Genomic DNA, 24,631 nt, shown 5'->3' on the forward strand with positions numbered 1-24,631 from the left:
AGGGACTACACATATTGTGAACAGGATGTTAAACAAAATTTTCATCTTCTGGGCTTCATTTACAAGCTGCAAGAACATGTTACATTCATAGACTCTGAAACACATATCCTTACCATTTTATGGTAACGTGGTTATTTAGACCCAAGTTCATACTCTGGACCAGGAGATTATATTTATATCTATAATTTCCTCTGCCCTCTTAGGTCAAGAACCTTCAACTAGATATTTCAGATCTGTTCTGTGCTTCAAAATGTAACTTTATGGTTTAATTCACTTACTCATCATCACTGCATGCTAGCTTTCCATTATGTAGCGATTTTGCAATTTCAGAGCTTAGCAGCTTTTGATAACCAAGGCCAGGTACCTTGGAGAAGCAACAAACCAATTAATCTCATGCTTTAGCTGAGTTCTAACTATGTGCCACTCTACCAGGTGTAGAAACAGAGGCTCTGAAAGACTCAAAAACAGCTCACGGGCAACACAACCAGGAGGTGGCAAAATTCAGTACTTTGTCAAATTTATTCCAAAACTCTTTCACATACAGACGTGAAAATTAACCATTTAGAACAATACTCTCTTGCATAAATACAAAACAAGCACGCAGGCTGGAAAACCACTTGACTGGTGCAGGAAATTCCTTACCAGGAAAATACTGCAGCAGGGAAGAGCTTGACTCTGGGGTCTGTGTATTGTGTGCTGCAGAGAACACTCCCCAGGCAGCATCAGTCCTTATTTCTGAATTGGGAAAGAGCTCTTCTGCATTTAGTTTAACATTTCAAAGTTTACTGGTGAAAGAGCTTATTTTACTCCATGACATTCTGAGGAATACTGCCTGTGTGCAAAGGAATGACGTGGGCTTAGAAGTTTATTTTGCAAAAATGATGGTATTGGCCAGTTTGCTAGTCTATGCATGCCAATTCTTTTGAAAAAGCTATTTGACTTATTCCACAACATTTGAAATCATATATATTCCACTTTTATAGGCCTTAGAGTAAATCAAACTTCTTTTTAAACTTTACTTAGCAACTAATGTCTGCAGTTTTTCAACCATGCTAGCCAGAACTTGAGAGGTTTTCTTAGTATGGCATAGCTTGCTACCGCCACCCATCCAAGCCAGATGTGGTTAAGAGAGGTCCAGTAGACAGGACAATAGCTGCTTGGAGGAACAGAATAATGTCCATTTTCCTTGCTTCAAGAAGTTATCCTTGAGAAGTGGAAATCTTAAAAAAATTTTTTTTGGTTTATCAATGTACTACATATAATAAATATATGTACATTATATTTATCTTTATTTAAAAGAGTTTCTTCTACCCTTTCTCATAGGTATAGTTTGTTTTATTGCCTTAGTATAGTAAATATTAAACCTTGAAAAATTTGTGATTATATAGGAGCTGACTTTAGAGATGAATGTCAATTTAAATTGGTTTTTCTGGCATTTGTTAGTAATTCAATTTTACTATGTGTAATTAATTATGGGATTATAAATAATTCAAATTAGACAGGAAATATAGTCTTCAGACATCTCCAAATCATCAAAACTACTTTTAAAGATGTCAACCTGTCTTAAGAGTCAAAAAATCCATTGTCTTTTTACATGAATATGAATCAAGAAAGTATTTTTAAAACACTATTTTCTTCATGTAGATTTCCACTGTGCCCTCAGTTTTCCTTTATAAAATATTTCTTTTTTCTTTTCTCATTTTTTGACATTTATCCTAAATGTTCACAAGACAAACTCTGGTACAAAGATTATAGAGGCTTTTCAGGGACTACAATCTGTATATCAGTCAATCAATCAAATTTTAATTATTTTAATTTGGAAAGGATGCAATTATATGTAGATCATAGTGACTTGATGCATTCAACATGTAAAAAGATGTTGACTTTAATTTTCTTTGTATTTTGAGTATTAGTAATATCTTTGGTCTACAAATATCAGATTTTTAACAAACTCAAGGAAGTATATGACAAGGGATTAAAAAAGCATATATCAAAGAAATCAGATAAACCCTGAAAATTTTACAGACTGCTTTTCACATTTTGTTATGGAAGAAGAAGGCACTTTTGTTCTGTTCTTATTACGAACTCACTAAATGTTTTAAGTTCTAATCTCTGAAATGTGTGGTTTTAATGCTGTGCTTTCTGATGGACTAGAAGTTTCATTCAAGTCTTTAACATCCACTGTTGAGGGTTAGGACCTAGGGATGCTTGTAGGAGGTGGTGCTCTTAACTACTTCTTCCATCTGCCCCAAGATGCTCCATTGTAATCTCTTTTCACATTAGACTTTCACCTAGAATTTCATTTGAAGAAAGTATACTCAGCTCAAAGGATATTTGCATCTATTTTAAATTTCAAGGAGATGATAATTGCATTTATTTGTTCTCACAAGTTCACCATCCCTCAATAATTCCATGTGGAATTTAGCATTTTTTTTCCCATCATTACAATAACATTCACTCAATCTGAAAAGACTACCTACCATAAGATTCCAGCTATAGGACATTCTGGAAAAGGCAAAACTATGGAGGCAGCAAAAAGACCAGGGGTTGACAGGAGTTGGGGGTGGGGAAGGATGAATTGGCAGAGTACAGATGATTTTTAGGGCAGCGAAAATGTTCTGTATGATATTTTGATGGTGAATACATGTCTTACACATTCATTCAAACTCACAGAATGTGCAAAACTAAGAGAGAATCCTAACGTAGACTACAAACCTCGAGTGATAATGATGTGTCAGCACAGGTTCATCAAATGGTACATCAAATGTACCACTCTGGTGGGATGTTAGCGGCAGGGAAGGCTGTGTGTGTGGTAGGGTAAGAATGTAAAGTATAGAAACACCTATCTTTTCTACTAAATTTTTCCATAATCCTAAAATTACTGTAAAAATGTTTATTAAAAATGAACACCAGCTATAATACTTTAGGTGTGATCCACTGATGCCTGCTGTAGAGTCCTGTAATTTTGACACCTGACTAAGGTCATATTAGGAGTATTTTGTTTTGCTGTGTATTTCAGTAGCAACATCACACTGACACCTCATGTTGAGCTTGGAATAAATTATATCAAGTTGATTTATTTTTTTATTCCTTTTTCACTAACAACTCATAACTGTCCCCCATGCCACTTTAATCTACTTATCTTTTTCTGAATGAAGTCTTGAGAGAGTTAATACTGATGAACATAGCCTGTACTGCTCCTGGAATTGGGATGGATGGGCAGTCATAGGAAATACTTTTTGTAGTTTCAGTGGCCTCTAGATTTGGCAGCCTGGACCAAGGATCTCAGGGCAAACCAATGGCAGAATGGACCTGCTGTGGAACATAATCCATCACTTGGGAAAAAAATCAAAGCTGCCATTTGCATGTTATCACATCCCCTCCTGAATTTCTACCCCACAGCGTCCCTGAAGAGTCCCTGAAAAGCCATCAGTATCTATCTGGAAGACTAAGAGGCAGACTGAGCCTTTCCAAAGAAGGGGGAGTAAGCTTGGGCAGCAGCCCTCCAGACACCTGGGCCCGACCTTTCAGAAGGCGGCCATGTTAGTGTAAGCCATAGATTTCTCTCAGCATTGCTTAGCTGGGGTATAGTGAACACAAAACAAATACATACATCTAGAAATGGGAAGGTGACTGTTAATAAGAAAGATTAGCTGTGTCACATCATTGTTTTCCTTTTTCTCCCTATATTTCTTAATTTATTTCCCTCTTGTCTTCATTTTCTTTTTAATATTTGTAATTTGCATTGATGTGTGTATTTAAAACATAACAAGGATTAAATATGAGGGTGGGGTTCTTTCTCTAGAAGGTTTAAGAGTTCTCTTTGATTTGCAAAGTGTGCATTTTAAAGTCCCATCCCTGTGTCTCAGACTTACTCTGTATTCTCATCAATGAATTCTTCTTCCATATTTGTGTACTACCTCTGTGCATAGTGGGCACTCAATAAATGTTCGTTGAATAAATCCACCTCAACTTTATTTGGCCAATTGCTCCCCCTTGATTATGCTGACAAATTTATGAAGTTCAGAAGCCTAAGAAAATAATAACAAATATTGCACAAAAATATGAATCTTCATAAAACTCTACATAGAGGTGATGCTACTATTCTGACTTCATGGACAAGAAAACTGAGTCTGAGAAACTCTTTGCCAAGTCACAGAGCTATGAAGCAGCAGAGATGGCATCATATTTTATTGTCACTGGTACTGGTAGAGTGAATAGTGGAGACTCACTGAATAACTGGTTAAATGAATGAATGAAATAAATGACTTTTGAAAAACCTATTTTATGTTGACTATTGCATCTAGGCCAGGCCCCTAGGAAATAGGTTAGTTTCCATGCAATAGAATATGCTGGCCAAAATATCCCCAAATAATAATAACAGAAAATAATAGTGCTTATCCTTCTCAGGTATTGTCCTGACTGTGAAACCTTACTGCTGATAAGGTTGAGGTCTGGACCATGAGGAGTTTAACAGGCTGTAAATAATAGATTGAGGGCAGATTAAGAATGGCCTGCAATGAAGGCTAATGGTGTCTGCCATAAAGTGGGGCTATTGTAAATTCCATAAGACCCACACCCTCCCTCTTTAATTCATCAGTTATTATGAAAATAGGATAATGGATAAAACCTTCATTATCCAGTCATTTCTCTGCCGGCCAATTAAAATTACAAAAAGATGGAAGCAGGATCTGGATCTGTGAAATCCTAATATTGAAGGGGTCAAGAAGACATCCTAAATCTAACTTTTGGCAGGAGGTATAAGCATTAAAGCTACCCACCTGTGTTTTTGAGGACCACAGCCCCAGTGTGTGGCAGGGACTCAGGCATAGGCTGAATGCTTGGCTGTAGTAATGAATATTTCTGAGTTTTAAAAATTACTGTCAGCAGTATAACCATCCACTTTAAGGAGATCTGATCACAGGTAAGAACGGACAATCCTCACTGGTCAAGAAGGCCAGACACAGAAGGAAGGCCCTGCAGGACCTCTGCACAGACTTGAAGCTCCCACATTAGCGGGCAATGGGCAGGCAGGGGAGAGCGGTGTTGGCCACAAGAGCATGCTTATGGATATCGTTTTCAGCAAGGCTATTCTATCAGTCAACCTTGACTCTACATCAGTACAAGAGACAGAAAAAAAAGCTTGGTGGTCTTTTCAATGACATCAGTGCAGTAGAAAGTAGACCTATTAGTTTTCTACTGCTGCCACGGCAAATTACTGCAAAGTAGGAGATTTAAAACAACATAGTTATCATCTTCTAGTTCTATACAGTAAGATTTCCCCCTGAGTCTGACTGAACTAAGATCAAGGTGCTGTCAGGGCCAAGTCTCTTTCTGAAGCTTCTATGAAAGAATCTATTTTCTTTCCCTTTCCAGCTTGTAGAGGATGCCTATATTTCTTGGCTCACTCTTTCTTCTTCTAAAACAGCCATCTAATATCTCTCTGATCCTATTTCTATCATTAGATATCAGATTTTTGTCTGACCACAGCTGGGAAAGTTTCTCTCTTTCTAAAGACTCATGTGGTTAGATTGAACCCAACCTTATCCAGGATAATTTCCCAAATTTCCCATCTCAAAGTTTTTACCCTAAATCACATTGGCAAAGTACCTCCTGCCATGTAAAGTGACATTTTCACAGGGTCTAGGGATCAGGCTGTGAACATCTCTGGGGATCATTATCCTGCTACCATACTAACCTAAGTAAAGGTACACCCTTCTTAGTGAGGACAAGGACAGGTGGGAGAGTATTACTATCATGCTCATTTCCTTCAATTTTCTAAACATCCCATATTTCCATCTCAATCAACAGCTTCCTGCATGTAGTGCAATTTATTTCACGTTAATATCAGGCATTAAACTAGCCTAACACCATTAGCATGCTTCCAAAAACAATTAATGAAAGCATTATACATCACATATAGTAATGTAGTATGTATATTTAATATACATGTATATATATATGTACATGGTTATAGATAAACATATTAATAGACACATATGATGGGCATTTAAAAAACTATCTTGACAGAGTTATGTTACTATTTAGTACAAAATAACTTTGCAATATTTGCGTGCATCATAAAAAAAATCTACAAAGACTGAAGTATTGGTATGTGTCTCTGTGTGTGTTTATGGTTCATGACAAAAAGAAAGTTTCACTAAAAAAATTAAATCTCTAAGGCCTATGAATTTAATTCAACCTGTGAATAGTTATTGAGTAACTGCTACATGAGAGGCAGGAAGGATTTACAAACACAACTGAGGCATGGTATCTGGCCTTGTGGATCTTACTGTTTTAGAGAGACGACATATCCAGGCCAAAGATTACAGGTAAGACATAATATAACTTTATAATAAATGAAAGTTGCTTTGGGAATCTGGGGAAGCAAACTTTTAATGAATGGGCTCTTACTAGACATCGAAGATGTGGGCAAAGAGGGGGAGACTTCCTGAAGAAAGAAGCACTGATGCCCATCTTCCCAGGATAATGATGGTTCTCTGGCAGGTGTGTGATGGCATATTTTAGGTGCAGGTAGAAGGGCCAGCAATGAGAAAGTAAAAATGTTTCCAGAATGGCCATGCTGTAGAGAGTGGAAAAGCAAAGACGATCAGATGAGGTAAGCCTTTGGAGAAATAGTAACTGAAGGGATTTGAATTTAATCGTCAAGCTCACCTGGAGGCATGAGGTTGGCAGTGGGGTGGGGGAAGTTGTGTGAGCAGGACATTATTAGGGCTCTTTTGAAGAGTTAACAGTTGGAACAGAAACTGTTAGTTGCCTCCTAATGCTCATTTCCCTCTTCTTCTTTGGTTACAGAACCCTCATTTTCAGTGAGGCACTTTCATGCCCAGGCAAAGATTACAGGACCGCAGCTAGGGGTGGTCATGTAGTAAGTTCCAGCTAATGATATGTAAGTAGAAGTAGTTTTTAAAGGTGTTTTAAGAAGGAGAAGTCATACTTTTTCCTCTCTCTTTTCTACCTTGCACCTGCAATATGAATGTGACTGCTAGAGTTCTTAAAGCCTTACTGGATCCTATGGATGCAGATTGTTGAGAGGAGCGTGGGCATTTTTTACACAGAGGGAAATAAGCTTTCATCTTGTTTAAGCCACCTTCTCTTCCTCCTTTCCTTCTTCCCTCCCTCCATCCCTTCCTTCAATGCACCCATCTTATTTAGTGCAGTTCAACCCACCCTGAAATCAATAGTTCTCAGCCCTGGCAACACACTTGAAACGTCAAGAGTTTGCAGAAACCAAGATAGCCAGACCTGATCCCCAAATATTTTGATGTAATTACTCTGAGGCAGGGTATGATGATAAACCATTTTTTTTTACAATGCTTCCTAGATGATTCTAGTTTGTATGAAGCCAGACAGTGATAACCACAGTTATAAAGTTGTAAGATGGAGGGAAAGTCAAGGTTGGAAGTTATTTTGGGAGGTTGTTGCAATACTGCTCAGAACTTAGATTTGAGACTAAGAGAAAAGCCATAGTAACAGAGGGTCAGGTGTCCATGAAAGGCCCAGGAGAGGCAGCCAGCATGGTAAGGAGTGTGATGATGACTTTCAGGGGGAATGGATTTGATCTTTCCATGGGATACAGGGTGAACAAGTAGCTTTCTCACGTGTGGTTTCCCCATGACCCACACTGATAATGTACCTCACAGTTGCTTTACTGGCACAGCACTTTGCTTTCAACTTAGTGACATGCCTTTTGACTTGACCCTTTTCTCATGATTGATTTTTGAGAAGAACCCAATATTTTCCCTCAGAAAACATAATAATAGATCTCCCTCTTTTCAAAGCATGCTACAGAGAGGGATGCTGATGGAAAATGGGTTGCGCTTTCTCCTAAATCTTTCTTGGATCTTGGTTCTGTTTTTCTTAAGATCGCTAAATAATCTATTCTGTTCAAGTCCATTTAGCATTCTGTTGGTAGTTTGTATCTATTTCAGGAACCCACAGCACGTGCTGAACATTTGACAGGCTCACACCGGATTAATCCCTCTCCCTTTCCTGTCATCAATATTATTTAGGGGCACTGGTCAGACCATATTGACACTCTGCTGACATCTTCTCCCTTGCCCAATTACCTTTCTGTCATGATACAATCCACAAGGTGACAGGAGAATTCTCTGCTATGCCAAGCAAGCTGGCACCAAAATGTCCCCAAGACAGAATATAATATATCATTTTTAGCTTCTTCTGGAAACTAAGAGAGACATTCCCCTATCCCCATTGCCAAGAGGTCTTTTAACTCACAGGGTTGCTTTGTATCTTGAGCCATCCAGCACCTGCCTCAATGAACCTGGATGATATTTCCCATTTCCTATCCCTAGGTGGATTCCTAATGAAAGCACAGAACCCTTGCCTTGGGCTCTTAGCTGTGACCCACATATTAAAAAGTGGTTATTATTCTAAACAAGTTTAGCCGTTAGATTTTTGAGGAATATCCTATCTAGATGCAACTTTACGGTAGAGGAAATCTGGCTGGTGAACTTCAGTAGACTAAGTATAAGGAATAAAATACCCAGGGCTGTATAACCTTTCTGAAATCCAGTTCGGCAATGCTCTCATATTGAAACACATGCTTTGGGGGTAAAAAAGGATTAAAATAAAGAGTTTCCTTTTTCTTCCTTCTTTTTTTTTTGAACAAAGTTTAACTTAATGAAGATTTTTAGGTCAAAAGGGCATCTCCATTTATGTATCTAAAAAGGAAATATAGTGATAGCTACCCATTTTAATATTTTATTTTATATGCACATATATATTTATTTGAATATCAGCTATAGTGTGGTCTGTTTGGCAACCAGAAAAGTGTTACTTATAAGTGATATCAGTATTCCTCAGAATATCATATTCCTGTAATTTGCATAAACAAGGCTACTGATATTGGGATGTAAAGCAGTCATGATCTCAAGCAGGATCCCAAAAGGATTAAAAGCACAGTATGTGTTTCACAGAATTCAGATCAATGAGAAAAAACCATATTTTGCAGTAAGGTTGATGGCATGGCTGTTCCTGGTTTCACTGTACTAATGGGAAAGGGGACCCCTCCCAGTTTGCCTAGATACTCATTCCAATACTGGGGCTATCAGAATCAAGAATAGGGATGGCATTTTGTTGTTGACAATAATTCTTTTTTTTTTTTTTTCCCCTCTCTTTTTACGGCTGCACCTGTGGTGTATGGAAGTTCCCAGGCTAGGGGTAAAATTGGAGCTGCAGCTACAGGCCTACACCACAGCCACAGCAAGAGTGGATTTAAGCCACATCTGTGACTTAATGCTGTAGCTTATGGCAATGCTGGATTCTTAACCCACTGAGTAAGGCCAGGGATTGAATCCAAATCCTCACGGACAGTGTGTTGGGTTCTTAACCTGCTAAGCTACAATGAGAACAATGACAATAATTCTTCTATCTGCTTTTTAAAAAGAAAAAAATTTAACATTGTTTCATTACAAAACAGGATGCCTGGGGGTGGGGGCTATTTTTTTCTAGTTTTAAAAATTACTTTAAAATATTTTAATTGAACAGGTTAAGTATGAGCATGCCAAAAAAAAAAAAAATCAAATGGTAAATAAGATGTAGAATGGGCTAAAGACAAGTTTTCTAAAAGACCTCACATCTTTAGTCTAATCTGTTAAAAATTATCAATAGTTTATACTGTATAGTTTCCAGAAATTGTCTATGCATATATAATGGTTAGGGGATCTCTACAAATTTTTAACAAACCAGATTCATGTCATGAACAGTGTTCTTCAACCTGCTTTTTGTCCTTTCACCTGTGGCAAAAGTATCTATGCAAGTGTCTATGTATCTATCTCCTTCCTTTTACAGATGTAATGATCTAAAACTCAAAGAACAATCATTTCTGTTTGGGTTTGTCTACAAAAAACGGAAAAGAAAATCTTAGTACTTGTGTTTGTTTGGATTCACTCCAAATTTAGTGAATGCCAGATAGTGGAAAGTTCAAAGAATTGGTACATGGAAGTTTTGACAGCAATTTCCAAATTTACCTTAAAAGGTGACTTCCTTGACTTCTCTCCCCCCATGGGGAGAGATCATGAAATAAAACTGGACTTGTGTTCTCTCTGCACATCGTGGGTCAGACTGTTGTCCCAACAAATCCAGGTTCCCAGGACAGGCTGGACCGTCTGAGGCCTGGAGATAGACCCAGCTCTTTGTTGTAAACTGTCTTAAGCTGAGAATTTTCTCCTGAAGGGGAATTAATGTCTGCACCATCAGTCAGCCTGAGAAAAAAATATTCCTCCTCTTGGGCTGGGAGAAGGTCCTCCTCCAGGTTCTGGAGGAGCTTCCAGCCTGGATCCAAATGCTCAGGGCTGCCTGAGGAGGATCACTAGGGACAATGGGGTGGAGACCCAGGGGGCTCGGAATCCTGCCTGGTCTCTGACAGTGCTTACTTCAGGGAGCAGTTGTACACTTCCTCAGAGTCATATTTCTATGAGCTCCAGCCTTTCAGTGACGTCTCACTGAAAGACACGATGTGGTTTCCATGTCTGCCCCATGAGGGCATCAGTGACAGTCACAGATTCAAACAGCTACTGCCCGCAGAATAGGAATCTCCTGGGGCAGCCACAGGGCACTTGGCAAGGAAGCCGTTGTGGAAGGCAGGGAGAAGCTGACAGTGAACACCTGCGCGCTGCACCGCAGGGCACCGCAAGATAACCCTGAGTGCGTGATGGGCCCGTGTGGTCTGAGGTGGGCTTACTGGATGTCGTTGCCACAATGACAGCATACGTTTGCGGGGCACTGACTAGTGAAATACAGATGTGCATTCTCTCTTGGGAATATCCTCTCATTTAAACTTCAAATTTACCATATAATGTAGATATTTTTCCAATTTTAATTTTTTTCCCAAGGAAACAGTTATGGAGAGCTTTTGTAATTTGTTCAAGGTTATTGAGTTAGCAAGAAAAAAAGCTAGGATTCAAAACCAGGTTACACTGAGAAAATCATTTGAATCTATTTATGATGAAATGACTTCTCATATACAATCAAAACAAGAGATTTGAACCAAAAACACCAAATAAGGAACATCACCGAGGTGAGTAAAAGTAGATAATAAAATTGAAATCCTACCCTCATGTTCATAGCATTACTCTCAATTGCCAAGATTTTTGAGCAGCTCAAGTGTCTCTTGATGGATGAATGGATAAAACATGGAACATACATACAGGGAAATATTATTTAGCCTTAAAGAAGGAGATTCTGACACATGCTACAACATAGAAGAACCCTGAGGACATTATGCCAAGTGAAATAAGCCAACCACAAAAAGACTGTCAGATTCCATTTATATGAGGTATGGGAGTAGTTGAATTCATAGAGACAGAAAGTAGAATGGTGGTTATCAGGGCCTGGAGGAAGAGAGGGAAGGGAAGTTATTGTTTAATGGGCAGAGCGTTTCAGTTTTGCAAGATGAAAAGAATTCCCTGGAGGTGGACTCTTGGTGGCAGCATTTCTCTCTGCAGGTTGATGAGGTTGGTGATGGTTGCACAGCAAAATGAATGTACTTAATACTGCTGAACTATGTAGATTTTATCACAATTTTAAAAATTGAAAAATGAAATCATTCTGTATATAGCGCATATGTTAAAATTTTTACAGAGTTTATGTCTTGCTGTGTAATATTTGAGAATGAATCTGGCGTTTGCCTGCCCTCCTGGGTTTAAATCTCAGCTCTACCACTGTTTACTGTGACACTGGGGAAGTCAATTAACCTCTCTGGGTTTTAATTTCCTCATCTGTAAAATGAGGAAAAACAGTACCTTCATCATAGTGTCAATGTGATGTTTTAATGACATGAGACCTATATTTAAGCACTTGGAACAATGTCTGGCACATAATTAACACTGAATACATGTTCACTGTTATTATTACATAAACAACATGATGAATGAGAATGCACGTATAAATATTTCACTCTGAGTAAAACAACATGTTTCATGGGAAAAAGTTAAGAAGATTTGAGGAAACTATAAACAATGAAAAAAAATGATTACCTTTCAAAATATTCAAAATGTTTAGCAGTTGTTGGATAGTAAACTAACCCAATCAAACTAAGTTTCTGGCTTTGAAACAATGAAGAGGTTCTGCTGCCTATAAACATCATTACAGATTATTTCCGGCCCAGGAAGAAAAGCTCTATAGACATGCCAGTTCCATTCAGGGTCAATAGACTAGGGCACTACCAGGTAGTATTTGACTGGCCTTTCTAATATTGAGGTGGGAACTGATTACTAAGGGTAACACAAAGACTGTGCTAATGGGTTTTCACCTCACTCATTCCCTCCCATGGATGTGCTCATCTTGGCCAGGACTCGACTATCCAGAAATTCTACAAGTACAAGAAGAAGGGCACTCAAGCAGTGAATGGCATGCCTTCACTGATAATTCCATTTTGGAATTGCTAATTTCGGATGCGATGATTTAGCTCATTGAGTAGGGCTGTAAGAGACAGGGAATTACCCAGTGGTGGGCACTTAGCTGAGACCAAGGCTCACTTAATCAGGATTCTGGCACGGGAGGTGGGAATATTTACTATTGCTGTGAATAGTAAATCATAAATGTTAAATTGCATTCAATCTCAGAAATAACTGCAAAACTTCTCATAGCATAGATAATCAGGCAATTATTGAGATGGTTATAGTTTTCACAGACAGTTTGCTGTGAGACCCAGTCGTGCTTAGAGCTACAATCCAGTTTATCTCAGCTCCATTTTTCTGTATTTTACTATAGCAAATAAGAATAAAGGCTTAATCTGAATTTTAGAGTTCTTATTAAAAAGAACATATAATATGTGGTCTATTGTTTGTTTTAAATTCAAAACTTACATATAACTAGTGAAAATATTAAATTTATAAACCATTAAAAATATAAAAACAACATGAATTGTCTCCTTTGATCATGATTTTGTAGAAAACACTGGACTATAAGTTTGGAAGTCTGGGTCTTAGCTGTCTCTCTACTTCTCATTTCTAGTCTAATTTTGGAAAGTAATTAAAATTGTCCTGGGTCCCAATTTATACATCTGTAGCTTAAGAAATTTTTTTTTTTTTTTTTTTTTTTTTAGGGCCACACTCACAGCATAAATCCCAGGCTAGGGGTTTAATGCCACAGCTCACAGCTGGATCCTTAACCCACTGAACAAGGCCAAGGATGGAACCCACATCCTCATGGATACTAGTTGGATTCATTTCTGCTGAGCCACAACAGGAACTCCAAGAAATTTTTAATGATTTTAGCTAGGATTCCATTCAACACTCAAGTAACAAAATCAATCCACCCTATCTTTACATGAATTGGGAAGTACTATCTATTTTTTGCTGATATGAAAACTCAGAGAAGTGAAATGTCCTGACTTAGGTCACATACAGAGAAAAAGGGGTAGGAGAACTTTGCATTCCTTTTGGACTCAGTCCATTTTAATCAAATGACTTGCTGTGACTGAGGTAAGGTTCCTGGAAGAAGTAACATTCTTAGCTATATACAGAATCTAGAAGCATGAGATTCAGTAGAACCTCTATTTTCACTTGTATAGCACAAGTGTGGTTTCACATATGTGAATTTCACCTGGATGTATGCCCTAGATTCTCCTTTTCCTGAGTCTCTCGGCTGCTCTCTGTGACAGGACAACAAGAACTGGCTACCAGTGACCATGAAGCACACATTGGCCACCTGGACACTGAACCAGCCAGAAGTGCTCTCCATTTCTCCCAGTTGGGGGGCTGCACCCAAAGTCAGCCTCCTACAGGGGCTGTGGCTCCCTTCCCATTTCTGCACGACTCCCAGACAACGTAGTGAACAGCTGGCTCCTCCGACCCAGCCTGCTGTATCCTCAGAATCTGATCCCTTCCATTGACTTTTCCTACAAGCAGCGAGGGGAGCAAGGGATTCTTTGGAACATTGTGTTCTGGACAAGAGCCTGGCGATGAGGTTGGCAGACCTGGACCTTCTTTGCTCTTGATGATCCCTGACTTGAAAATTTCTTTGATAAAGCCTGCTCCATATCACTGCTATGTGATACTGTGGAATTTGACTTGAAGCTTTCAGCCCAGCAGGGCGAGAAGGAAGAGACCTCTTTCCACAGTCTGTTTTCATTTCTTAAGATTCCTTTGGAACCATTAAGAATTGCAGTGAGAATTACATAAGTAAGAACAGCAAATAGCCTTATATTCTCACTGTTATAATTTACAGAATATTTTCATAGTCCATGTTCTATTTAACTCTCACAAAAACCTACTAGTCAAGATTTATTTTTATTATACAAACAACAAATCTAAGTTTCAGACTGCTTAAGAGCCTCGCTGCAAAGTGGTAAATCTAAAGTCTTCTGGCTCCAAGTCTAGCTCTCTCTCTGCTGCTCTTGGGAACTTTGGAACACACCTCCTAGGAACAAACCTATTCGTTCCAAAATACTGAAAGTATCCACAGAATGGGTCTTTGCCAGATGCTGAGAAAAATCAAAGCCCAAGAAGACATCACCAAAAGCTTTCTTTCCTGTGCTAAATAGGGAAGATCATTTTAAGAGCTATTCATTAAAAACATATTCCATTTGCTCAAAATATGGTGCTCTATCATGAGACATTAGATAAACTTTATAGAAGCAAAGGGGTAAGGACATCTCAGCTGCTACTCAGCCAGAAGGGAACAAGACACCAGTAGCATCCAAGTCCCTGAGTACCTGTGAAGAGTTATGATCTAATCAAGAGCGTGCCAGAGGGGTATGTCTTTGAGTGAGGCTAAAAAGCTCTGTCGCCAGCTCTTCTCATCTGTAGTTTGAATGCAGGTATGTTCGTGGAAACACACTGCTCTGAACTCTATATTGTTATCGGTAATACCACTAATGTGAGTTTAAACATGACATTATGCTGGAGCCTCAAACTTGATATTTTTAAAGCTGAACTCATCATCTACCCCCTCAAACTATTATTCCTTAACTTGATAAATGGCTTTGCTGCCACTCCCTTTCTAGGCACCCAGTAGAGAGTTTACCCAGACTCCTCTCTTTCTTCTCAAAGAGTTATAATTATCAAGCCCCGTAGATACCACTTGTCAAATATCTCCTATGTATACTCTTTCCCATGGCCTTGCCCTTGATGCCTTTCAAGGACAATCACAACATCCTTTTGCTGACTCTCTTCCTCCTCTCCCACCATTCCTATCAAGGTTATCTCCACAGGGCTCATTGCCAATAAATCCAAACTCCTACTACCCCCTGAAAAGAATGGCAGCTCTAATGTTATTGTGCCCTGAAGCCTTACTGTGCTTCCTTTTCCACGTCACAGTGCAGATCTACTGTATTGACAATTCCCAAACCCGCTGTCCTTATTTATGCTTCTCGTTCAGGATGATCTTGCAAGGAAGAGTGTGCCCAGCAAACTCTCACTTCAAGTACCCTTGTCTCCCAAGAACTCTTTTAAATCCTCCTAATGCTCCCTCAGCTGGACTTCAATTTTCTTGCAATGGTTCTATTGTATTCTGCAGTGTCTTCATCAGAGCACTGATCATATTGTTGTCTCTGTGTGTATGCGTGTGTGTGTGTGTGTGTGTGTGTGTGTGTGTGTATGCATGCATGCGCTCTTCCCAACAAAATATAGAGGGCTTTGAGGCCTAAGAGCATGTTCTATTTACAACTGTATCCGTAGCACTTGGGATAATGTCGGACCAAAATGAATCTCATTTGGATTCATGCACTAGATTTTCCTATTCCTTTTGAATATCCCAACTCTCCTCTGTGGTAGGACAAACAGAATTGAACACTCTGGGTTCCCTGGACAATGAGCCCTCTGGGACAGGGGAGAATGCACCTAAAACTGGCTTCCTAAAGGAATGCTGAACAGACAAATGAATCTGAGAGAGACCGCAGAATGTGCTTAAGGACACACAACTAGTAAAAAGTGACAAGAACGTAAGTCAGGGCAGGGGTTTTGTTACTTCCATTCATTGTTTTATTCCCCGTACCTAGAAGACTCCCTGGCACATAATGAGTTTCATAAATATTTGTTGAGTAAATGACTGATAGATGAAGGATTGACTGACTAACTGACTGAAAAAATTATCTTCAAAGCCCAGGTCCTTCTGAATTCATTCTCCTGATTTTCAGTCTTTGTTATAGCTTGTGAGTGTGAGAGAGTATGTGAGTGTGAGTGTGTGAGAGTGTGTGTGTGTGTGTGTGTGAATGCAGATATATCTTTCAATCAAAATTAAAAAGTTAGTATCATTATTTCCCCTTTACGGTAAACACAAATTACAGACTAATTATAGCTATTTACACACACACACATAACAGAAATTCTAAGCCATGGAAATGTATAGCCTTGGTAAGTCATTTCATTTACTAAAAGAAAAATGACTTTTGGAAAAATAGGTGGATATCCGACCTGACAATCATGACCTTACATTCAGAATCAGCTTTTCAGTTAACTGGCAGAATGAACTAGCCCTGTAAACTGTCCTAAATAGTGTAAAACAGAGGTGACTGTAGCCAACTGCAGTTGGTCACATGAGGAAATTCAGGGCTCTGCTCTCTGCTGCCGCCCAGAGGCGGGAATGGAGCACAGCGAGCCTCTCCACGCGTCTGAAACTGTGAGCAGAATCATACTTGGTTTATATCCTTCCACTCAAACTTCTGGGGCCTTTTTCCCACGGAATGACAGCTGATTTATCTTTATCTATTACTAACACAGACCCAGCCATTTGCTATGAAGCAGGACAAAAGCCAGTAGAGAGATGAAAGAAACCCAAAATAGATCTTCCTTGAACTGATTTGTATCAGAGTTATAAACAGTTCAAAGCGTGAAAGAATAGTAGACCGGCAAAAAGAGAGCAAAGAACAATTTTTTTCCCTTTCTTTCCCCCCCTCTGTCTTTTCCCCCTCATCCAGCTACTCAAAGCAAACATTGCAGGAGGTGGAAGCACTCACTGTAGGAGACTATTTGCCGAGGAGGCTCTCACACGCCTGCGCAAGGGCTCCCTGCCTGCGGCCACCCCCTCTATTGTCACAAAGCACATTTTATAATGCAAATCACTGTCTACTACATGGCTCATTATTTCCCTCTCTGAATAAAATATGAACACATCAATTATGTGTTCCTCTATGTCTAAATGCATACCCTTGTAGCACTGACCTCTTTCTGCTTTTATATTTTTCAGAACGTTCCTGACATTTGTCAACTGGGTTAGTTCCAAACCTTTCTAACCTATTATCTTATTATTTCAGCACTTTTCACACTTTCTCTTCCATCTAATTAGTCTGACCTACAGGCACACTGCGGGGGCGGGGGAGGGGTGGGGGAAGGGGAAGGCAAGTTCGCGCTTGGCACCTGCACTCACCATTGCTTGTAATCTGCGTCACAGTTGCAGTAGTATCTGGGGTCTGTGCAGTTGCGCTCGATGCCGCAGGCACATTTCTGAATTCCAGGCCCAGAGCCTCCCCAGTAGTAGTGCTTCTCGTTGGCTTTGCCAACCCACCAGGTATAAGGGCTTCCATCTAGGAGAAAGGGAAAAGACACACTGAAATAGGACCAGGACTCAGTCACTATTATGTCCCCCTTCCCAGGAGCAATACTGCTCTCTGATAGACTGAAATCACTCAACCCTCTTAGAAGTCAATGTATTTCTTTTTTTTCTTGTCTTTTTTTTTTTGCTATTTCTTTGGGCCGCTCCCGCGGCATATGGAGGTTCCCAGGCTAGGGGTCGAATCGGAGCTGTAGCCACTGGTCTACGCCAGAGCCACAGCAACGCAGGATCCGAGCTGCGTCTGCAACCTACACCACAGCTCACGGCACCGCCGGATCGTTAACCCACTGAGCAAGGGCAGGGACTGAACCCGCAACCTCATGGTTCCTAGTCTGATTCGTTAACCACTGCGCCACGACGGGAACTCCATGTATTTCAATAATAGGAATATTTAATAAAAATATCAGAGAGAATGGGAAACTAAAGTTTTTCTACCAGGATATACACCACTTCCATTGAAAGAAATATTTATACTCAAGCTTTAGGAATTTAGGAATCTGTTCTGTAAAATGGTTGCCCAGATGCAGCATGTCCACAGTGAAGGTGGGTAGGCCAGGCATCAATTCTGCAATTACAACTAAGTTCATGACTAGCTGTGCTTCTGCTGTGAAACGATGGTCATGGAGATGACAATATTAGAGCTAAATGTGGACTTTCATTATGTCTTAGTTATGATCTCCTCTTTTTACAGCTAAGGAACTTAAGTTGGGAAAGGTAAAACAATTCTTTCAATCATATTAGACGGATTGATCAGCAGATTAGATTCCAAGCCAGACATTTTACACTGTATCTCACCAGACATTGTACAATGCTCTTTATACAATACTACTTTGCTTTATTATTTGGCCTAATATTCACCCATTCATTCATTCATTCATTCATTCATCGAAGATCCATTGTGTTTCCATTACATGCCCAGCATTATAAGAAACTCAGCAGAACAATGGAGGAAAAAGATACAAATGAGAGTTCAATTATTACTATGAACACACAGCAGAGTGAGTGAGGGAAAGGAGGTCAGGAAGGAAGGTCTCCTAGAAGAGGTAACATGTTTGAGCTACGCCTTGAAGGTTAAGTGGCCCAGGTAAATAAGGATGTAAGAGAGGTAAGGACTTGGGGCACAGGGAGCAGAATGGGAAAGTTCTGTATGGAATATATATGTAGGAGTACGTGTGTGTGTGGTAGAACGGGGCTGAAGGGATATGTTTGAAAGGGTAGCAGGGAAACGTAGCAATGAGAATGGTGAGGGCCATATCACAACAAACGCTGTCCAAATAATAAGATATTTTGTCTTGGTTTAGTTTTGCTTTTCAGTGTTTATTTCCTCCTATTGAAGAAAGTTTAACTTCATCCTGAAACTAATAGGAAACCGTTAAAGTAATTTAAGCAGAGAATTTTCATGATCTAAGCTGTGTTTTAAAAGATCTACAGTAAGACAAAAGACTGATTTTGGGAGAACGAATAGTTAGGGAGGTCAGATGTGAGGCTCCTATGTTGATACAGAGAAGCAATCATAAGAAAGGGAGTGGAAAAGGAGATGAAGAAAAAATGGAAAGTGATTTAGGAGGTATTAACTGGCTTGGACCTGGTGGGAAGAAGGTGTTGGGGATTAATCCAGAGTTTTCGGCCCATGTGACTAGGACAAAGGGGCTGTGATTCACCAGGCTAGGTCACAAGATGACAAGTTTAGGGAATGTCGAAGGAAGGATAATGTACTTGATACATGAAGGAGGCAACTGGCTATAGAAGTCTGATCCCAGGAGCATTCTCTGGGCTAGAACCATCAGTGTAAGCCGGAAAGTACTGGTAGCAGGAGAGATGTTGCTGGATTCTTCTGGATTCCAATAGCATGTAGAGAACAGAAAGAGAGGCAGATGCCCGTAGTGGAGGTCGAGAGAGAAAGCAGTCAGAGAGGGCAGAAGAGAAACAAGCAGAGAATTTCCAGAATAGCAGTGCGGTTGGCATTGTCAGAGTTCATAGCTAAATTCATTAAGATGAAAGCTTGATTTTTAATTTGACACCTAGAAGGTCTTTGTTGGGAGGAATTGCAGGTGAACGATGGGAAGAAGAAGCCAGACAGCAAGCAGCAGGCAGAGGAGGGAAGGAAAGGAGAGAAGGGAGAGGCCCTGAGAACAGCTTCCTGGCAGGTAGCTGGGGAATGAATGGAATCTCACAGAGGCCATGTGACCAGTAAACCAGTAAACCAGTAAGACTAGGCAATTATTGCCACTAAAATTCTGCGGTGACTAAGCCACCCACCTTTTCAAGATGTTAGGGGTACACCTGTCCCAGTATTTGTGCATGTGCTCAGACATGAAGATGAGGAAAATGTCTTGCACTCAGTGAGTTATCATGTAAACAGTCACAACATCTAAGCAAATAAGACAGCGAAGTAAGTAAGGGCCATGCTGGAATTATGTAAAAAATGCTTCTTGGCTTTCTCAGATATGCCAATAATTTTTTGTTTGTTTGTTTTTTGGTTTTTCATTTTGTTTTGTTTTTAGAAGTAAGTAGTTTAAAGTTATAAAAACTGTACTGTGAGTTCAGGCTTGATGTAATGAATGAATAAATGCTCTGAACTTAGAAAGAAGTTAATCAGGTATTCTCTTTACTTCAAACAAAATTTCTAGATTTTCCCATTGTGTTGACTTACATTGGAAAAGTTACAATTTTTCCCTTGGCAAGATCATTGATGGCACCTGAATTAAAAAAAAATACACTTGATTTGATTTGGCAAATAGTGTGAGGGCTGTTTCAGCACCTGCCCTGAAGGGAGACAGAAGCCAGCTCTCTGAGATAAGGGTCCATCCTGAAACCCTATCTCCTGCCCATTTAGGCCCAGGATATAGGGTGCTGTTTGCTTTCTATATTTAAGTTATTTTGCTTCCTCCTCCTCTTTCCATCAGGGTAAAGAGTAATGCATCCAATTTCTGATGCCTTCCAATGTTGGAACCATCACCAATAATAAATCCTTGTTTTCTTTTGATGCAGTCAAGACTTAAAAAATATGAAAAATTCTTTTTATAGAAGCTACAAAATCTGAGCCAGTCCATTTTGCTAGATCTCTGTTGATTCCATCTCTGGCTGTGTTATAGGAAGAGGACCAAAGCAGATGTGCCATGCTGACCTGGCAAAGGCCCTTGGGGCCTTCCAGACCACAGCCTGACCCTGAAAATGTAGGAACATGACCTAGATTGGTTATCACATTTCTTTATCACATTGCATCTTTTCAAGCTGACCTAAAGCTAAATTCTTTCTCTCAAAAGAAATTTTGGTTACTACTATTGGTTTTGGGAACTAGGGGATACTAACACACCAGATGGCAGTTGGGGGGTGGTGGATAAACAAAGCAGACACCTGCAGAACTGGAGCACAGGGGTTGTCTGGTAGGAAACTCCCTTGTCCTAATTGTACATCAAGTAGCTGATGAAAGAGTACATATCTCAGAACCTCAACTCAATTTCCAGTCCTTCCTTCCAGTGGCCAGTATTAAAAACCTAGCACTTGACTTTTTGTTATAGACAGTGATGATCAATTGCATGAATCCAAGAAACTGCAAGAAACTGTGTGGCTTAGCATTCTTGATAAAAGTCAGGACAATGTCAAAAAAGGGAGCAAGGTAACCATCAGGGTCTCCTTCAGCCTGAGACTGAGAAATGTGCTGTGGGAGAAGCAGAGAAAGAGCCAGCTGATTCCCAGCCACAGCTTCAGGGAGTACCAAGAAGCCCAGGAGAGGAAGTCTCAGGAACAAGCTGTTTGGGTCACAGGTGACCAGTAGAAGCCCTAAGCTCCGCATGGGATCCAGGCTCTGAACAAATCTCCCAGGGCAGACCTCAGTCCCTGTAGGGAGGCACTCTGGTTAGACATCAGATGAGGTCCAAGAGGATGATCTGCAATGACGTTCCTTCTGTTCGGTGCAAGACGGAGACATACCTCTGAGTGGGTAGGAACAGCTCAGTCTCTGAGTTCTCCCCCCACCCCCCATCTTCTCAAGTCACTTATAGTCTTAAATAGGTAATGTTCCCAGGATGATGCAAAGTCAATGTTAGTTTGTTCTCTTTCCTCAAAAAATAAGTTAAATGCAGTACAAAATATTTTATGGAGCTGTTTCCACATCTGCCACCAACAGAAGAATGCCAATAAGAACAACATATTCCAGGGAAAAAGCAAATTGTACCCTTTGTTATTAGCCTTGGCTAATTTGGTTAAATCAAATCATTATAATTTATTAATTTGGCATATATTTTATATTCAGCAAGAAGAGAATGGTTCAATTTGTGTGGGGCAAAGAATCACCTTATTTCATTGCTGTGCTAACAAAGTGCTACTTTTTTGCTTTACAAATAATTACTTACCTGTTAATTGGCTTTGGGGAAAAGAAGTTAAAGGCAATAAAAATGGAAACACTTTAAAAGACAAGAATAAAAATGGTGAGAAAAGAAACGATTTAATCACCCAGTGCTAAGAGTTCAAGAATTGTCTGACTTCAGAATATGAAGATTTTTGTTAACTCTATTAAGTAGGTGAATCATTGTAACCAGATTATGTAATGATAAACATCATTCTAGGTTAACTAGAAGCTAAATTATCAAAGTAAGGCATATTGTATTAAAACAGCCAGAAATGGACTGAATTATATTAATCACGGCCCTGTGCTGAGAATTTATTGTAGTTTGGATGATTAACCTGAAAAGGGGAGAAAGAAAAGAGGCAACTTGTTTCCCCAAATTTAGCAAAACCAATAGATCTCTGTTATTTTCTCCAATAACAAGAAGTTGTTTCAGAAACACAAGGGCAAGTGCATGGGGACCTCTTGTTGAAAATGTGGTACGTATCTGTGACTTTAAACATGTGTTCTTTAAAACTTCTGGGCTATAGAAGTAACCTCATAGTCTGTTTACCTAAATGTTATCCCGGCACATCTGCAATAAGACCCAGTATAGCCACTATGAGTTTAAATTAGTTCCATTAAATGCACTTCTACAGAATATTAAAAACAATACCACAGAAGTTTTCATCTCCAAAATGAAAATTTAAAAGCATATTTTTAGCTTGATGAAATCTCACCCTATTTTATCTACTGCTATCCACTTATCCACAAATTGTGTTAAAGAATCACAGGGGGTTTTTTAACAGAGGAAATAGAGCAGGTATAATTGCAGCAGGGACCTGCCTTTCTGTGCTCTGCTTAGTGCCCCCTGCTGGCTGCTGCCATTACAGCCCTCCCCAGCTCACGCTGTCTGGCAGCATTCTGGCTGTTTTGAAGGACCCCTACCACACAGGATTCTCTTTCTAAAGAATGGCTTATACTCTGAAAAACCTCCCAATACCTTTCCACACTTATCATGGCACCATGGAATCTTCTTCCCTCCACTCGATTGTTACATTTCAGCTGACCACTCTGATCTGATTCCAATAGTCCATGGTGACAATATGCTAAGACATCATTAATTGGTGTAATTCTAGACTGTAGATGCAAAACATTTTGGTACCTGTGAGAAGCTTCCTCCCAAAGCAAATGACCTAAGGAGGAAGGTGAAGGAATGTAAGAGCCCTTACAATAAGCTCCAGATGGGGTTGGAGCAGAGGGGAAATTTGGAGGTGCTGTGGCTACAATAGCACTCTCTAGATAATCTGATAGTTATAACCTGGAAGATCAAGCAGGCCAGAATTCCCTCTTCCTTCAGTAGGAGAATGTGCACAGTCCAAGAGTTGCAGAACCCTAAAGATAATGCTGACAGTTCCCCCGTGCCAGCACTGGAAGTGGGAGCGAACTGTTAGTCCTAAAATTCTGTTCCTTAAACAGAGGAAGCCATTCTTAGACATCTGAAATTTGTCACTATGCAATCACTTCCAAGAACCGGACTATGGCAGCCAAGTCTCAGGGTCCTCAGAGAAAGATGAGGGGAGGGGACGTCATGGAGTGACTGTTCCCAGGTTTTCTCCTCCAGTGGGAAATCAGTATAGGGAAGGGTTTCCAATTCACCTGGGGCTCTTGTAAAGCTTATTCTGATCTACAGAATAAGAATCTCAAAGGAAGATCTTGAGACTCTGCCACTTAATAATCTTATGATCCTTATCATCAGACAGGCCTGTCATACAAGACCTGGTGAGATGACGTTGGGTTTAATTCACAGACCAGTGAGGGACGTGGTGCCTGGGTTCCTTTGGGACACCAATCTAGGATGTTTTCTTGGTAAGGTGTGAAGAGGTAACAATGGTGTTTACTGTAGTAACACTTCCATTTAAAATTCCCAATTTTTTTTCTAAATAATCTAGTCACTGTAACCTTTTTTTTTTTTTTGCAATTTCATAAGCATGATCCTGAGTCCAAATGCTTATTTTTTTTACTATTTAGATTAAGAACTTTAAAAGTAAAATTAAAAATTATATATCTTGGCATTTTAATAGATACCCTATCATCTCAAGCTGCCTATAACGTTTGTGAAAATCACTTTGCTAAACTGGACAACAATATTCTTTTTTGCTTTCCAACCATCTAATTCTGGGCTGTTCTATGTTAATCTAAAGACCAAACAGAGAATGAATCCAAAAAAGTCCTGTGTGGAGTTCCTACTGCAGACAGCGATGTGAAGTTGGGAAAACTTATAATTTTGAAGTTATAATATAAACATTCAATTTGGCATGAAAGGTGAACATTTTATCTCTTCCTGATTGAATGTCACTAAACTCATTTGATTAGGGCTGAACAGAAATGAATGAAGCTGATTAGCTGCACGTTGCCTCTTTCAGCATTACATTGGATTTTACTACATTTTATTAATTTGAATAGAGACCAAATTTAGAAATGGAGAACTGAAGTTCAGATCAAAATGGACCTAAACTGAAATGTTAATTAATTAAAAATTAATTTTGCTGCATAATATTTAAATTTATTTTATTGAATTGAACCTAATAGATTTCAATCATGAGCTGATTCCACTGAGCAGAGTTTGATTGAGTTGAATCAAATCACTTTGAATCCTACTCAAATGAATTAGATTTTTATTAATTTGAATGGAATTGAAACGACAGATTAGATGGGAGTTCGTAATTCTAAGCAGTATTAAAGAGAACAGAATAGGCCAACTCA

General features: G+C 39.5%; 1 protein-coding gene across 1 annotated transcript in view; it reads right to left on the reverse strand.

The window, feature by feature from the left end:
- CNTNAP2 (contactin associated protein-like 2) overlaps positions 1-24,631 on the reverse strand; it is a 2,040,635-nt gene that overhangs the window by 423,383 nt on the left and 1,592,621 nt on the right. Inside the window, 1 exon segment of the mRNA XM_021102606.1 lies at positions 17,353-17,509. Coding sequence (XP_020958265.1) covers positions 17,353-17,509 — 157 coding nt within the window.

This window comes from Sus scrofa, chromosome 9 (genome assembly GCF_000003025.6).
Source record: "Sus scrofa isolate TJ Tabasco breed Duroc chromosome 9, Sscrofa11.1, whole genome shotgun sequence".
In the NCBI taxonomy this organism is placed as follows: Eukaryota; Metazoa; Chordata; class Mammalia; order Artiodactyla; family Suidae; genus Sus; species Sus scrofa.